General features: G+C 44.7%; 1 protein-coding gene across 7 annotated transcripts in view; it reads right to left on the reverse strand.

Moving 5' to 3' along the window:
• Positions 1-16,157, reverse strand: part of DDX24 (DEAD-box helicase 24) — a 34,025-nt gene extending 17,868 nt beyond the window's left edge. Inside the window, exons 1-3 of one of the 7 annotated variants that reach the window (XM_032345128.1) lie at positions 15,777-16,157; positions 5,702-7,017; positions 3,796-4,512 (exon numbers count right to left, since the gene is read on the reverse strand). In XM_032345128.1, the coding sequence (XP_032201019.1) occupies positions 3,796-4,512; positions 5,702-5,855 (871 nt within the window). In that variant the 5' untranslated portion in view covers positions 5,856-7,017; positions 15,777-16,157. Of the gene's footprint in view, positions 1-3,795; positions 4,513-5,395; positions 5,682-5,701; positions 7,402-9,018; positions 9,042-15,776 lie in introns of those variants that run through there. The other 6 variants (XM_032345129.1, XM_032345130.1, XM_032345131.1 and 3 more) reach the window with 6 other exon arrangements.
• Positions 16,158-16,197: the final 40 nt, after the last annotated feature.

Genomic DNA, 16,197 nt, shown 5'->3' on the forward strand with positions numbered 1-16,197 from the left:
TTAAAAAATAAATAAATAAAGCTGCAATATCCAAGACAGTGAAGTTCTGATGTAAAAAGACAAGTAGATCAAAGAGGGGAAAAAAAAGACTCCAGAAAAAGAACCACACCTATATAGTCACTGATTTTCAAAAAAGATGCAAAGGCAATTCAGTGGAGAAAGGATAGTTTTATGTTTTGTTTTTGTTTTTTTTAACAAACAGTGCTGGATGTCTGTATGCAGGGGAATAAAAAGGAACTCTGATCCACACTTCTCACTGTAAACAAAAGTAAGCCCAATAAAGATCAAAGACTGAAACATACAACCTAAAACTAGTAACACTTCTAGAAGAAAACAATGGAGAAAATTTTTGTGATCTTGGGCTAGGCAAAGGATTTGTAGATAAGCACACCTGCACAAAGGACTGTGATAATTTGAACTTCATCAAAATAAAGAACTTCTGATCTTTTGAAAGACTGTAAAGAAAATGAAAAGACAAGCCACAGACTGGGAGGAAAAAAATCATAAACCATGTATCTGATAAAGGGGGTATACCTAGAATATATAATGAATTTAGTAATAGGAAAACAACAACCCAATTAAAAAATGGGCAAGAGGACTGAAAAGACACCACCAAATAATACAGAAATAGGCACTTGAAAAGATGCTCAATGAGTCATTAGGGAGATATCAATTAAAACCACAAGGAAACCATGCTAAAAGTTTAAAAGTCTAAAATAAAACTGAAGGGGCGCCTGGATGCTCAGTGGGTTAAAGCTTCTGCCTTCAGCTCAGGTCATGATCCCAGGGTCCTGGGATCGAGCTCTGCATCGGGCTCTCTGCTTCCCTCCCCCTCCCCCCTCCCCCTGCCTGCCTCTCTGCCTACTTATCTCAGTCTGTCAAATATATGAATAAAAAAATAAAAAATAGGGCGCCTGGGTGGCTCAGTGGGTTAAGCCGCTGCCTTCGGCTCAGGTCATGATCTCAGGTTCCTGGGATCGAGTCCCGCATCGGGCTCTCTGCTCAGCAGGGAGCCTGCTTCCCTCTCTCTCTCTCTGCCTGCCTCTCCATATACTTGTGATTTCTCTCTGTCAAATAAATAAATAAATAAAATCTTTAAAAAAAAAAATAAATAAATAAAAAAAAAAATAAAAAATAAACAAACAAATAAATAAGTAAAATAAAATGAAGACTGAACATACCAAGTATCAGCAGGGACAGAGACCCATTCAAACTCTAACTGGGTGGGTATGTAAAATGCTATAATCACTTTAGAAAACTCCTAAAAAATTACATTTACCTTAAGACTTAGCTACTCCACAGGTATTTACCCAAAAGAAACTGAGGCATATACCCATACAAAGACTAACACAACAATATTTACAGTACTTTCTGTTTTTAAATTTTATCTATTTATTTATTTGGGAGGAGACAGTGTGGGAGGGGAAGATTGGTGGAGAGAGGGAGGGAGACAGACAAAGAGCTCCTGGGCAACACTGTGCACAGGCACGGGGGGAGGAAGAAGTAAAGGGAGAGAGAAGCCTTTTTTTTTTTTTTTTTTCAAATATTCTATTTATTTATTTATTTGACAGAGGGGGAGAACAAGCAGGGGGAGCGGCAGAGGGAGCAGGAGAAGCAGGTCCTCTGCTAAGCAGGGAGCCAATGTGGGGCTCGATCCCAGAACCCCAGGATCATGACTTGAGCCAAAGGCAGTTCCCTCAACCAACTGAGCCACCTAGGTGCCCCAAGGGAGAGAGAATCTTAAGCAGACTCCATGCTGAGTGCAGAGTCTGACAGAAGGATAAATCTCAGGACACGGAGATTATGACCTGAGCTAAAATCAAGAGTTAGAGGCTTAACCAACAGAGCCAGCAGCTGTTCCTATGAACAGTTTTATTTGTATAGCCAAAAACTATACAGAACAAAAATATCCATCAACAGATGAATTAAACAAACTGTATTATATCCATACACTGGCATATTAACTATCAATGAACTATTGGTACTTGCAGTAACATGGTTGAATCTCAAAGCATGCTGGGTCAAAGAGCCAAACACCCAAACCCTCTCAAAAGTACCTACCTAGTGTATGATTCCGTTATATAAAATGCTGGAAAATGAAAATTAATCCAAAGTAACAGAAAGCATATCAGAGGTTGCCTTGGGGATGAACAAGGAGCGGGATCCAAGAGAGGCCTCAAAAGGGACTCAAAGCATCTTTTGGGGCTGATGGAAATATTCATTATCTGTATGGGAGTGGCAGCTTGTCCACGGACCCAAAAGTCTTTGTGAGTCTTGGACCTGCAGATTCACAGCATTCCACTGGGATAGCCTGAAAGGAGCAGTGGTATGAATCCAAATGTGAGGTTCTAGCCACAGTGGCTCATACAACCTTGGCTCTGTTTCCAGAAACCCACTTCCAGGCCTCTGCACAAACCAAAGCAATGTAGCAGAATGCTTAACAGCACACAGACCTAGTCTAGAATCCAGGCACTACCACGTTTCAGCTGCTGTTTTAGGGATACTGTCGTCTGTGAGGCTGTGTTTCCTCATGAGTAAGATGATAATAATAAATGCAACCTATTTCAGAGTGATTCTGAGGACGGAGTTCATCAATATGATGTACTTAATACAGTGCATGACAGATTTTAAATGCGAAGAAAATGTTCTAACTTACTATTACTTCCACTCCCGAGGCTTCCTTACTCTTCCATCTACATGATTCTTCTACAGGATCTCACCTGTATTTTCCTGATCACCCTCTCTAGAAACCCAAGGCACACATTGTCTAGATCGTCTACTTCTATCTCATACAATCTAACAGTCACTAGCCATGTATGGATGGCTATCAAGCACTTCAAATGTGGTTACTCTAAATTGATGTGCTGCAAATTCAAAATACATGTCAGATTTTGAAAACTTAGTATAAAAATAAGAATGTAAAATATCTCAATAATTTTAATTAAATATTGAAATTCTTATAAACTGATTAAATACAGCGTTAAAATTAACTTTTACCTATTCTTACCTTTTTAAAATATGGCTCCTAGAAAATTTAAAATCCTTACATGGCTCACATTATATACATATTTCTATCGGTTACTGCTGGTCTAGTTGGATTTTAGTATGAGGCAGTACAAGCTCCTCCCTCCAATCAGTAACTTAAACTACTGAGGTCAAGTCAACCTGGCATTATTTCACAAAGTCTTAAGATGGCCCAGGGAATGAGAGAACTTTAAATAATGCCTAGTCCCAACAGTCACCTCAGGCCAACATCTTCCTACAAAATCCACCCAATGGTTACCTACCACACACTCAAACCCTTCCAGTAATGATAAACACAGCAATTCCCAAAGCAGCCCTTTTATCTTTGGACAACTCTTGAGAATTAGTGAAGATGTACCTCTTTAGAGGGTTAATCTTAGTCCTACTTTACCCCTCTGAGTCATTTAGGAAGGCTCAAGAACAGGAAAAAACTACCATTTGCAAATCACTTGCAATGTACTGTGTAAACTTTTCTGTAGCATTTACATTTAATCCATAAAGAAAGGGGAAAAACAGTAGTAGGCACTGGTGTTATCTTCATTTTATAACAGCACCTATGGGTGTCAGTGAGATAAAGCGACCTGTCCAGGTTACCAATCATAAAGTAGCAGATCTCAACTCAAGAGTTGGATGACTTCTAAACACCTTCATTCAACAATGCATTTGTGGTTTGGTTCCCAAATTCCCCTCTTCCCAAGCCATCCAACCTGTTAGCAGCCACAAGGTCAACCCAAAAGCAATCTTACCCTGGCCAGCTAAGGACGCCCTTACCTGTCTCAGCAGCCCCAAGGATGTCCAGTTTGTCACGGATGGCAGGTGCCAAGGTGAGAGCTTGGATTGGTGTGGGTGCAGAGAAGCCTAGAAAGCTGAGTGCTCGGAGAACTGGCTTGGGTACAAATAGATCTTTCCATGCTGTTACATCTGCCTTCTGGTCATGCATTTCAGGCACCCATGTCTTTGCTTTCTTGGGCACTTTTGGAGTAGTACCCTGGGAAGGCTCCAATTTTTTTTTCCCTTTCTTTTTTTTCTTTTTTGGAACAGTCTGGGCTGAGCTTTCTGATACCATCTCCTCTACCTGTGGATTAGGACAAACTGTGCCATCTCCCTGAGGCTCTGGTTCAGCATCTTTGACTTCAAACTCCTCCTGGGCACTGATTCCTTCAGTTTCCATGTCTTTATTCTTCTTCAACTTCATCCTTTTCTTTGAGGAGCTGGACTCTCCTTCTTCCTTTCCTGAAACACTTTGTGCCTTTCTCTTCTTGGGCTCCTCCTTTGAGAAGAGGCTGGAGGAATTCTTGGCAGGGGAGACCAACTGGTAATCCGTCAGTTCCTCAAAGCACACCAAGTCATCCATCTGTCCATCTGCAAACATATTTGGGTCAATCTCCACCTGCTTCCATTTTCCCACAACTTTGATTCCCTTTGTCTGAAATCTGCCAAAGCTTGGTGCCTTTGGCTTTGATTTTGTCTCCTGCAACTTCATGGTTGCTGAAAAGAAAAGGAGAGAAGCATTCCATTAGGTTGGCAACTGAAGCGCACAGGGGTCTGAGTCAACAAATATTTTCTAAGCAGCCTATCGTATCCTGTCCTGCAAAGAGGTGAGGACACAGAGACCCTGAAGATCAAAGAGAGGAAATATACCAACAGAGTAGGCCGCTTGGCCTGGAACAGAGGGTACACAGGGCATGGAAGGGCACAGACACATGAGCTAGATCTGGTTGGGATTCCAGACCCAACACTTACTGCTTGGGTGTCACTGGACAGTAGTGTTTAATCCCCCCTGAACCGCAGTGCTCTCATCCTTTAAATAAGGGAAAGGGTCCCAATAATATCTAAGGCACAGAATGTTTTATGCAAAGAAATAAAATTATGTAAAGCATGGAGCATGAAGCTCGCCATTCCCAAGTCATTTTGAAGGCCGAATTAAGAATGCGAAGGGGTGTTGCTGCTGTTGTTTTTTCTTTTTGGTTTGGGGGTGGGGGTTAGGGGGCCAGCTTTATTGCAAGGGCTCAAGCCTTGACCCAAGAAGGCAAACGCCTATTTCACCATGCTGGCCTTGGCCCATCCAGCTTTTTTGTCACATTTTGAGCGATTTAACACACATTTCAACAGAGACGTTTGACTGGCACTCCATCCGCGGTCTCCCTTTCCAGAAAGACTAAGGAAAATAACAGGTCCCGGAGGGAAGCCCCAAAGTAATACGTGGTTGTTCAAATGCGGACCGGCTCCGCGTCCGTGGCGGACGTCTGAGCCTGTGAACCCCTGTCTCCTCGCCTGTAAATGGGGATGATGAAGGTAACTGTCCCAGAGGGTCGTTACACCGACGCGAAAAGGTGACGCACTTCAGAACCCGCTGGGCATGGCGCCTCACCGGCTCTGCACGTCAGCGCGCAAAGAGGCTTCACCCCGGCCCCGGCTCCACCACGACGGCAAACCACCCGCTTCCACCGCGGCGCGGGTGGTCATACACCGGGGGCGAGAGACCCAGAGCCGCGCCTCGCCTGGGGCCTATCGGGCGCTCGACGCTGAGAGGCCGACGCCACCGGGCCTGGACGCCCACAGCAGGGGCCCCCAGCCGTCCTCTCTGGACCCGAGAACTGAGGCCAATGTCCTGCACAGGCCCAACCACGCCAGCCCCGGGGGCCGGCCCCAGCCCCGCTCCGGCTCCCGTACTCACCGCATGGAGACGCCGTCACGGCCCCCTCACACGCCGGCCAACCGCCGCGCACACCTCCTCCGAAGTCCCTCAGCCGCAGCGTCGACCGCAGTTCCGGGGCAGGGCTCGCATTCACGCACGCGCGCGCCCCTGAGATAGGAAGTCCCGCCCCCATCTAAAGGCCGCTGCGTGATTCGCTGCCGCTGCGTGATTCGCTGCCGCTGCGGCGGTACTCCTCCGCTGGGCTTAGGGAGCGGGTGGAGCTGGTGAACCCGCGGTGCAGCATTCCCGCTCAGTGCCCGCTGGTGCACCGGAACGCGTTTCCTTCTGTTCTTGGTCTAGTTTTAGTGCAGTGGCTGTCCGCGAATGAAGTACCTACTGGGTGCCTGGGAACCTTGCAAACGTTTTAGCCTCTAATTTACAACCCAACCAGCCAGTATCGGAGGTGCTGTTTTCGCTGTTTTTTTTCATGCCTCACCTATTGCTCACTGATAGGTGAGGTCAGGCTAGATCCACCTAACTCCAAAGCTCACGTTTTTACTGCCAAACTGAACTGGTTCCTTTTTATATGCAGAGAAATCACCTTCACAGTAGACAGTCGCCTTTTCAATGGCGTCACCACACCACCTGGGAAACCTTTCCCACATGCTGTCTGGCTGGTGACCTTGAGAAGTCTTAAAGTCATTTCTAAAGTTTAGCTCAAGTGAGCCTCCCCACCCTGCTTTGGAGCCAACATGGGACAGAACTTGCCAGTGTGTCCCCAAGGGCCTGGGTGCATAAAACCTGTGCCCAAATAGTGTCTGAAGAAGTCTGATGACCAGACACTGAAGCTGTCTGGATGGTAGAGTGAGGAGAAAGGGCTGCACGTCCCTACGTGGAAGGACAGGGTTTCTGTCCCCTCTGGCCTAGTTGGAGGATTGCAGCATTAGTCCTGACAACCTTGCCTAACAGGGCTGTTTGGTGGCAAAAGGGTCCTCAGCAGAAACCTACTAGAAATAGGACCCCTGCAGTGGTACTTAGGGTCATAATGGGGCATGGTGAAGATTCTCAGTGAAGGTCTCTGAAAAACTGGCAAAAGCATCTGTATTAGTTAGGATTCTCCAAAGAAACAGAAACAACAGGATATGTGTATGCAGAGAGAGAAATTTGTCTTAAGAAATTGGCTCACAAATGATTGTGGAGACTTGACATATCCAAACTTGGATGAGGTAGGCCAGTAGGCTGAAGACTCAGGGAGGAGTCCAAAGGCAGTCAGCTGGCGGAATCCCTTCTTGCTCAGAGGATGTCAGTCTTTGTTTTATTAAAGCCTTCAACTGGTTGAATGGGTCCTCCCCATACTGTGGAAGGTAATCAGCTTTATTCAGAGTTCACAGATTTAAATGTTCATCTCATCCCAAAAAAACCTTCACAGAAACGTCTAGAATAATGTTTGACCAAATTTCCACGCACAGTGGACACATAAAGTTAACCACCACAGCATTCTAGGAGAGAAAAGAATAGTTTTTGTTTGGACATCCCCCATGTTGGAGGAGACAACTCTGTTGGACAGCCAAGAAAGATTTGCAGACAGCACTAAGTTAAAATAGCTTCTCGCCCCTTTATCTCATGGTTTTGTGTAGTTGAAAGCAGCCATATGGAGAGGAAGTAGAGGAAAGAGAGGTGAGAGCTGATTACATCCCCTCTTCCCAGCTCTGTGTTTCAGAGCCCGGATCAGACCTAAACTGGGGAAAAGGGGGAAGTTACAAATTTGCATGTGAGATGGAAATTTTGACATCAGATTAGATGGTGTTTTTGTTTACTCACTATTTTTTTTCATGAGGGGGTGTTTTCCCCCTAATTATTACAGATGAAATTTTATTTTATTTTTTTAAAGACTTTTCTTTTTTAAGATTTTATTTATTTATTTGACAGAGAGATCACAAGTAGGCAGAGAGGCAGGCAGAGAGAGCAGGGAAGCAGTCTCCCTGCTGAGCAGAGAGCCCGATGCGGGACTCAATTCCAGGACGGTGAGATCATGACCAGAGCCAAAAACAGAGGTTTAACCCACTTAGCCACCCAGGCGCCCCTACAGATGAAATTTTAAAATGGCATTCTTTCCGAGTCAGTTTTAGTGGAGGCCCAAAGATGGAAAAGAAAACAGTAAGAGCACAGTTTCCTTGCTCTCCAAAGCAGGTTTCTTAGAGAGTATTAGACCTGACAAGGAAATTGTCTCCAAACAAGTTACATGCCACTTAGCTTAATATCTAGTTCTAAGTCTGAAAGGATCAAAATTGAAGAGGCTGAGAGAGAGCATTTCCTTGCAGAACTTACAACTTGTGGCTGAGGTTAAATAAAGTATAATTTGGACTTAAAATAATTTATTTCAGCAAGCATCTCCTTCTTCAGGATTCCCAGAGTGTCCTCTATGGAGTATAGCACTTTCTGCTCTGCATTATACTGGGAGATTTACTTTCCTGTCTTAGTTCTCCTAGATTACAAATTCCTCAAAGAATTGCCCTCAGATTTATCTGGGTGTTCCCTAACATGCTTAGTCAGTGTCTAGATGATGTAGTGAGTCATAAGTGTTTGGTGAATGAATGAATGAGAAAGCCATTGACCTTAGCCTGAAGGTTGATACCCTCTGCCTATTTGTGTAGTTGAACCTGGCACCAGAAGTGATGACAAAGGCTGACTTTGTCCTATGGCATCTGTTCCTAGTTCATAGCAGCTTTTTTTGTTATGTCCCCAAGCTGGATACAACCAAAATGTCCTACGGTAGGTGGATGGTTAAACTGTGGTATGTGGATATATACATATATTAAGTCATCATGTTGTACACCTTAAGCTTACAAAAAGTTGTATGCTAATTATGTCTCAATAAAGCCGGGAGGAATACCTATGGTATGTCTATTCAACAATAGAAAGGAATGAACTAGTAGCACAAACAACTTGGATAGATTTAAAGGGTATTATTTTGAGTGAAGAAAGCCCTTGTCTACAGGGCATGTAGGACATGAAAGGACAAAATCACAGGATGAAGAACAGATTGGTGGTTTCTGGAGCTTAGGAAGGAACTCGTGGTTAGAGGGTGAGTATTTGGAGTATCTTACACAGATCTCCTAAATCCGTTGGAATTTCCTGGGTGACAGGAACATCTTTTGTTGTAATGGGTTGATTCTTAGTGGGACCCTCAGTGGGGGCTCATCACCAGATGCTTGGAATGTTAAGCCCCACCCTCCAGAGAGGGGAAAAGGACAGAAGTCTGAGTTGATCATCCTGACATGAGGAAGCCTCTGTAAAGTCCCTAAAATGTGGGGTTCTCAGGACTTCCGGCTTAGTAAACAAGAATACCTCCTTACCGGGCGCCTGGGTGGCTCAGTCAGTTGGGCGTCTGCCTTTGGCTCAGGTCATGATCCTGGACTCCTGGGATTGAGTCCCATATCAGGCGCCCTGCTCAGCAGCAAGTCTTCTTCTCCTTCTGCCCTTCACCCCTCTTGTGCTCTCTCTCTCAAATAAATAAACAAAATCTTAAAACAAACAAACAAACAAATCTATCCAAGGGAACACCCAAACCATAGGACAGAAAGAAGTTCCATGCTCAGGGCCTCACCCTATATAACTTTTCATCCTACTGTTCTTTTGTACCCTTTAATAGCCTTTGTAATTAATCAGTAATAGTCAAATCAATAATTTTCCCAAGTTCTATGAGCCTTTCTAGCCAGTTGTCCAAGCCAAGGAGGGGGTCATGGGAACCCCCAATGTGTAGCCAAAATGGACAGAACTTGTGGGTAACCTGGGACCCATTTCTTAGGATTAGCATCTAAGGGAGGCAGTCTTAGGAGCCTGAGCCCTTAACCTGTGGGGTTACTGCAGTTAGTACCAGAATAGAGTTAAATTGCAGGACACTGAGTTGCTGCCCACAGAGAAATAGAGCAGTGTTTGGTATGGAAAAACCCACACATCTATGTCAGGAGTATAGCAGCAGTACAGACACTGTTTGCAAATACTCCACTTCACTGGGCATCAGGGAAATACAATTCAAAACCACAGAGAGATACCACCTCACACCGGTCAGACTGGCTAAAATTAACAAGTCAAGAAATGACAGGTGTTGGCCAAGATGTAGAGAAAGGGAAAGCCTCCTACACTGTTGGTGGGAATGCGAGCTGGCACAGCCACTCTGGAAAACAGAATGGAGGTTCCTCAAAAAGTCAAAAATAGAGCTACCCTATGACCCAGCAATCACACTACTGGGTATTTACCCCAAAGATAAAAATGTAGTGATCCGATGGGGCACGTGAACCTGAATGTTTATAGCAGCAATGTCCACAATAGCCAAACTATGGAAAGAGACCAGATGTGCATTGACAGATGAATGGCTAGAAAAGACATGATATATATATATATATGTATGTATACACACACACACGCACACACTTATACGCACAATGGAATATTACTCAGTCTTCAAAAAACTGAAACTTTGCTATTTTCAACAACGTGGATGGAACTAGAGCCTATTATACTAAGTGAAATAAGTCAATCTGAGAAAGATAATTACATGATCTCACTCTTTTGCGGACTTTAAGAAACAAAACAGACTCACAGGGGAAGGGAGGGAAAAATAAAATAAGACAAAATCAGAGAGGGAGACAAACCATAAGAGAATCTCAACCACAGGAAACAAACTGAAGGTGCCTAGAATTCTGTTATGTGGACGGACAACATTTTATTTACTTGATTTCCTGTTATTTCAAACATTTCCTGTCATGAGTAACACCATGGTAAACGTTATGTGCTAACATTTTGGGGTGTGTGTCTAATTCTTTTCTTAATTTTTATTTATTTGACACACAGGGAGAGAGAGAGAGACATCACAAGTAAGCAGAGAGAGAGGAGGAAACAGGCTCCCTGCTGAGCAGAGAGGCCCACGTGGGGCTCGATCCCAGGACCGTGAGATCATGACCTGAGCTGAAGGCAGAGGCTTTAACCCACTGAGCCACCCAGGTGCCCCCTGATTCTTTTCTTTAAAAAAATTCCAGAAAGCAGAATTTCTGATCCAAATAGAATGGAGGCTTTTACTACATGTTTCTGCTTCTGTGGCTTTTGCTTTGGTTTTTGGTGCAGCAGAGAATTCCAGGGTCCTGTCCTTACGAAGATGCAGCTTTATTCTGGTGTACATGTTATCAGAGGCACTTTGGTCCCCCAGCCAACAGGTAGACAGTGGCTTTCTGATACTACAGTTTTGTTTTGTTTTATTTTGTTTTTAAGATTTTATTTATTTGAGAGAGAGAGAGAGCGTGAGAGAGCATGAGCAGGAGGAGAGGGAAAAGCAGGCTCCCCACTGAGCAGGGAGCCTGGCATGGGACTCGATCCAAGGACCCCAGGATCATGACCTGAGCAGAAGACAAATGTTTACCAACTGAGCCACCCAGGTGCTCCTAGATACCCCAATTTCTTTCTTTTTTTTTTTTAAGATTTTATTTATTTATCTGATAGAGATCACAAGTAGGCAGAAAGGCAGGCAGAGAGAGAGGAGGAAACAGGCTCCCTGCTGAGCAGAGAGCCCAATGCGGGGCTCGATCCTAGGACCCTGGGATCATGACCTGAGCCGAAGGCAGAGGCTTTAACCCACTGAACCACCCAGGTGCCCCTATACCCCAATTTCTTGATCATGGTAGCGGTTGCTGCACCCTTGGTGGTCTAGGACTTCAGCATCATTCTGAGAGGGTGTCCTTCCTGGAAATTCAACCTAGAACCTCCTCCTCCAGTCTTGGAACAATTTTGAAGTCACCTGATTCCCTGTGTTAAAATTCACTCTGCTTAAGTTAGCCCGAGTGACTTCTGTTACCCATGGCCAAACCCTGACTAATGGGTGGATTCACGGACTCGTGAAATACCCACACTCACTCACAGTTATCTCCTTTAAAAAATTATTTTACTGTTAGTGAGATGGACCATCTTTTCAAATATTTATTGGCTATGTGTAATTCTCTCCTTCAGAGCTACCCCTGCTAGTATTAGAGTTTCTTTTTAAAAATCATTTTTTAGAGGCTCCTGGGTGGCTCAGTCCTTAAGCATCTGCCTTAGGCTCAGGTCATGATCCCACAGTCCTGGGATAGAGCCCTGCCTTGGGCTCCCTGCTCAGTGGGAGCCTTGGCACTCCCACTTCCCATGCTTGTTCCCTCTCTAGTGCGCGCTCTCTCTCTCTCTCTCTCTCTCTCTGTGTCAAATAAATAAATAAAATCTTTTAAAAAATAAATAAAAATCCCTTAAAAAAATTTTTTTTGGTGCCTCTGTGTCACCAAACTAAGGCACATCAAGATTAATGAACTTGCCCAAGGTCACAACTAGTAAGGATTCTAACCCAGGCTACTGGTCAGAGGTCATGCTGTTCACCCCCAATCCATGTGCCATAGAGGACTAGGGCTAAGTTCCTTTTAGTTCTGAGCTCTGCTCTCTTTGCATTGAGCTCCCCCTCGAACTGGTTCTTCAGTCCTGGGTTTAGTAGGTCGGCTTTAGCTGGCAGACCGTTCTATGCAGAACCTGAATCCCCAGCCCTTGGTTTAGTTCACAGTCCCCCTGTTGTTGGGGATTCCTTTCCCGGCTCCAGCCTGCAGTCTCCATTTACTAGTCTGCCGGGTTAGCCTACGCTGAGAATTGCTGGTGGTGTGCATGGCCTTCTCTTGGCCAGTCGCAGTAACATTTCTTGGGTACTGTTGGTATGTTGAGATGCATATATTTGTCTTGTGTTATGTAGGTAAAGGTTATTGCTAACAGGGATCTCCAAAGCCAAAACGCCACAGAAATTGGTGGTCACGGGTCAAGAACTTAAGAGCTATGAGAGCAATTGCCCCCAAACCCAAAGACTCCTAATGTTAGGATAATCTGATCACGGAACAGGTTAAATTGACACTCGGTCACTCACCAGCCTCAAGAAAATTGCTATGAAGCAAAGTACGCTATGAAACACTGCACAACCGCAACCTATCCCTTTTAGCCCTCAAAACCCAAGCCTTGGCCAACAAGATTGTTAAATGTTAAAGAGTCAAATGTCCCACTTTCTGACATACCTGCTTATTCTGTGTCCAAGAACAAGACTCTTGTGGGGCGCCTGGGTGGCTCAGTGGGTTAAGCCGCTGCCTTCGACTCAGGTCATGATCTCAGAGTCCTGGGATCGAGTCCCGCATCAGGCTCTCTGCTCAGCGGAGAGCCTGCTTCCCTCTCTCTCTCTGCCTGTCTCTCCATCTACTTGTGATTTCTCTCTGTCAAATAAATAAATAAAATCTTTAAAAAAAAAAAAAAAGAACGAGACTCTTGTAAGCTATAAATATCTACAAAGATGGCCAAGTCCTACTATGCTTGTTTTGTGCCCTGAGAACTTTCCTGGTAATCATCAGGTTGGGGCCCCAAAATACGGCCCAACTGAAATGTGGGTTGTACCTCACTTTCAGGTAGGGTCTTAGCAAACTGCTGCTAGCCCTTGGGGGCAATTATAATGATCATCATGAGGAATGTTCCAATTAGATAAGATCATTTAGGAAGTGCACTTAAAAGTCCCCAAATTAAATAAACAGAATGCTATACCTATTTTAATGGGTGTACAAACCCTCCAAAAGGCTTCGAAATTCCAAAATAGCTTTACTGAAAGATGTGTTGCAAAAAGTTAATGAAAAAGTTGAGGTACCTTGGGTGGCTCAGTCAGTTAAGCACCTGACCCTTGATATCAGCTCAGGTCGTGATCTCAGGGTCCTGGGATTGAGCCCCATGTCAGTCTCTGCACTGGACGTGGAACCTGCTTGAGATTCTCCCTCTCCTTCTGCCCCTCCCTGCGTCTCCCCCTCCTGCACGCTCTCTCCCTCTAAAATAAAATTCAAAAAACTCCGAAAAATAAAAGATGATGTAGGTACTTAAAAGAAAAGATGGTTACACCCATGTGACTCCTACTGCTTCCTCCTTCCTCCTTTGTTTGAGGAGGAAGCAGTCTAGTGTTAAAAAACAAAACCAGGATGGAAGGACACCTGGGTGGGTCCTTCAGTTAAACATCAGACTTCAGCTCAGGTCATGATCCCAGAGTCCTGGGATCAAGCCCCACAGCAGGCTCCCTGCTCAGTGACAAGTCTTCTCTCTCTCTCTCTCTCTCTCTCTCTCTCTCCCTCTCCCTTTCTGATCCCACCCCTCAAATAAATAAATAAAATCTTACAAAAAAAAAAACCACAAGAAAATTTGAAAATCTATTCAATATTCAAATATTCAAATATTCCCGAATAGGGTAGCATCCCATCTAGCTAGCAGAAAGGGGCTCTGAGGCACTGTATGGGAAATGGGAGACTTTTACAGGCAGAAACAGGCATGACAGGAAGTCAGTAGTGAAAGAAAACAAAAGATTGTTTCAGACCAGATCACCTTCCTTTGGAGGACAGGGAGGCAAGGTGGGTCTTCAGGAATTTCTAGATGGACTGCTTAAAGGTCAGTCACATCCCTGCAGTTAAGCTTCAGTTCAGTGTCATAGGGGCAAATGACTCCACTAGAGGCCTCTTGTTTCGCTTTCTCACTCCCCCTTTATTTAGAGAACTCAGGAGAGAGAGTGGATCGTTGTAAGAGCAACGTTTGATCTTTCTGAGTAGGCAAGAAGGGACGAAATCTGTAGCAACCAGAAGTATAACCAGAGTAAATGGATACAGATGCTGGGGTTCCGTGGAACTGACATGGGGAAGAGAATTCTCTTCTGATTGCATCTAACTTCTTGATGAGATAATAAATAGCCATCTGAGAGTCAGTTGGGAGGAGACAGTGGGAGAAGTTTTAGGAGAAGTTGAATTTACTGTTGACATTTTGCAGAATTGTTGGATAAAAACCATGCCGACATGCCAACCATGTGTCATTCCATCTCGAAGTGACTAGAAGCCTCAGTTCCCGTTCAGCACCCCTAAAGAATCCAGGTGAGCTCCCCCACCCCAAATGTTGTTAGGATGTTGAGACTCATGACACAGCTTGCATACACGAACGTGCACATACAATCACACACACACACAGACACACACACACGCACATTCTTCCTGTGAATTCGCAAATTTCCTGCTGCCGAATGTAGCTGATGGGGAGAGTGTAGGTTCCTGAACAAGGCTTGGAGTGTAGCTTAATCCTCAACAGACTGCCATCAGAGTGTAGCTTAAGCTAACAAAAATAACGTGTTTATGTCATGCCATCCATGCTGAATAATTAAAGCACACAAATTTCTTTTCAGTCTGTTCTTGGCGCAACAGCTGTTGTGAACCTGATGGTACCATTTCTCTCTCAGCCTCTCTAAGAGCTTCCCACTTTGCTCAGAGATCAAGACCAGGTCCTTGCCAGGGAGCCCCAGATGGCCTGGCTCCCTGTCAGCCTCTGTCTTTAGCTCCTGCCTCTCTCCCTCAACCACCTGCTGCAGCCACACTGGTCTCTTCCCTGTTCCTCTCATACCTGGTTCTTTGCCATCTCTGTTCCTTTTACCTGGAAAGACTTTCCCCCACAATTCTACCCGACTCCCTCCTCCACCTCCTTTTGCCTTGGTACTTCTTCAAATAATAGATCGCATAACTATATAGTTGTTTGTCTTGTTTCCTCCTCCCACCACACTGACTTATAAACTGTAAGGACAGGTACTTTGATCTTATCTGCCTTGTGTACTATCTCAGTGCCCAGATCGGTGTCTGCCATGATGGGCCTTCAGTACAGACTTTCCAAATAGCTGAACATTGGCCACTGCAAGGCTTAAGATTATTCTGAAAACCACCTTGTCTTTATTAGAAATCAATATTCATCCTTTTTTTTAGAACTTTGATCAGATTTCTTATGACCTTTATTATGCAGGGAGTACATCCTGTCCCCAAATTAAATGACAAAGCATTTTATATTAGCCGATGGTGGCGGATACACTGACCAGATCCCCTCTCTGTAATAACTAGATTCTGCCCTTGACCGGTGTAGGAGCCAAAGGCAGGCTGCCGAAAATGTGCTACTTGGGTACATCGATTATTTTAAATAAAAACTACTGAAGAAACAACGTATGTAGGGACATTAATACCCTCCTCTGTACACCTAAAAGTGTTACTGAACCCACGATCGATCTGCTTACCTCACGGCTGTCCAGTAAGTTGAGTGACAAGCTGTTGAAGCAGGCATAAAATCTATTTGAGAAAGCCCACTGTCCGGATGGCAGCCTAATGTCCCAGATAAAGGTCTTGCCATGGGCAGTTGCTTTTCCAATGTGATCAGACACAAAAGGATGGGCGTCTGAAAAGTCTGCCAGTTTGCTACAAAAATCCTCCCCTTTTCAAGGGATTTAATCAGTCTTGGACCTTGGCAGACCTCTGGCTCTGCTTGTTCTCAGTTCTGGGTGTGTCCTCAGCCTGTGCTGGTTTTCGGTGATGTCTGGTCTTAGAGAGGCAACACCCCTGGCTGCTTACATCCCTGCTTGACATGAGTGACTCCATCTTGTTCTCTACATCCAGCCCCACCCCCCACCAGGTCAATTTCTATTAGTTGGCCAGCCCCCA

Source organism: Mustela erminea, chromosome 5, assembly GCF_009829155.1.
Source record: "Mustela erminea isolate mMusErm1 chromosome 5, mMusErm1.Pri, whole genome shotgun sequence".
Taxonomy (NCBI): domain Eukaryota; kingdom Metazoa; phylum Chordata; class Mammalia; order Carnivora; family Mustelidae; genus Mustela; species Mustela erminea.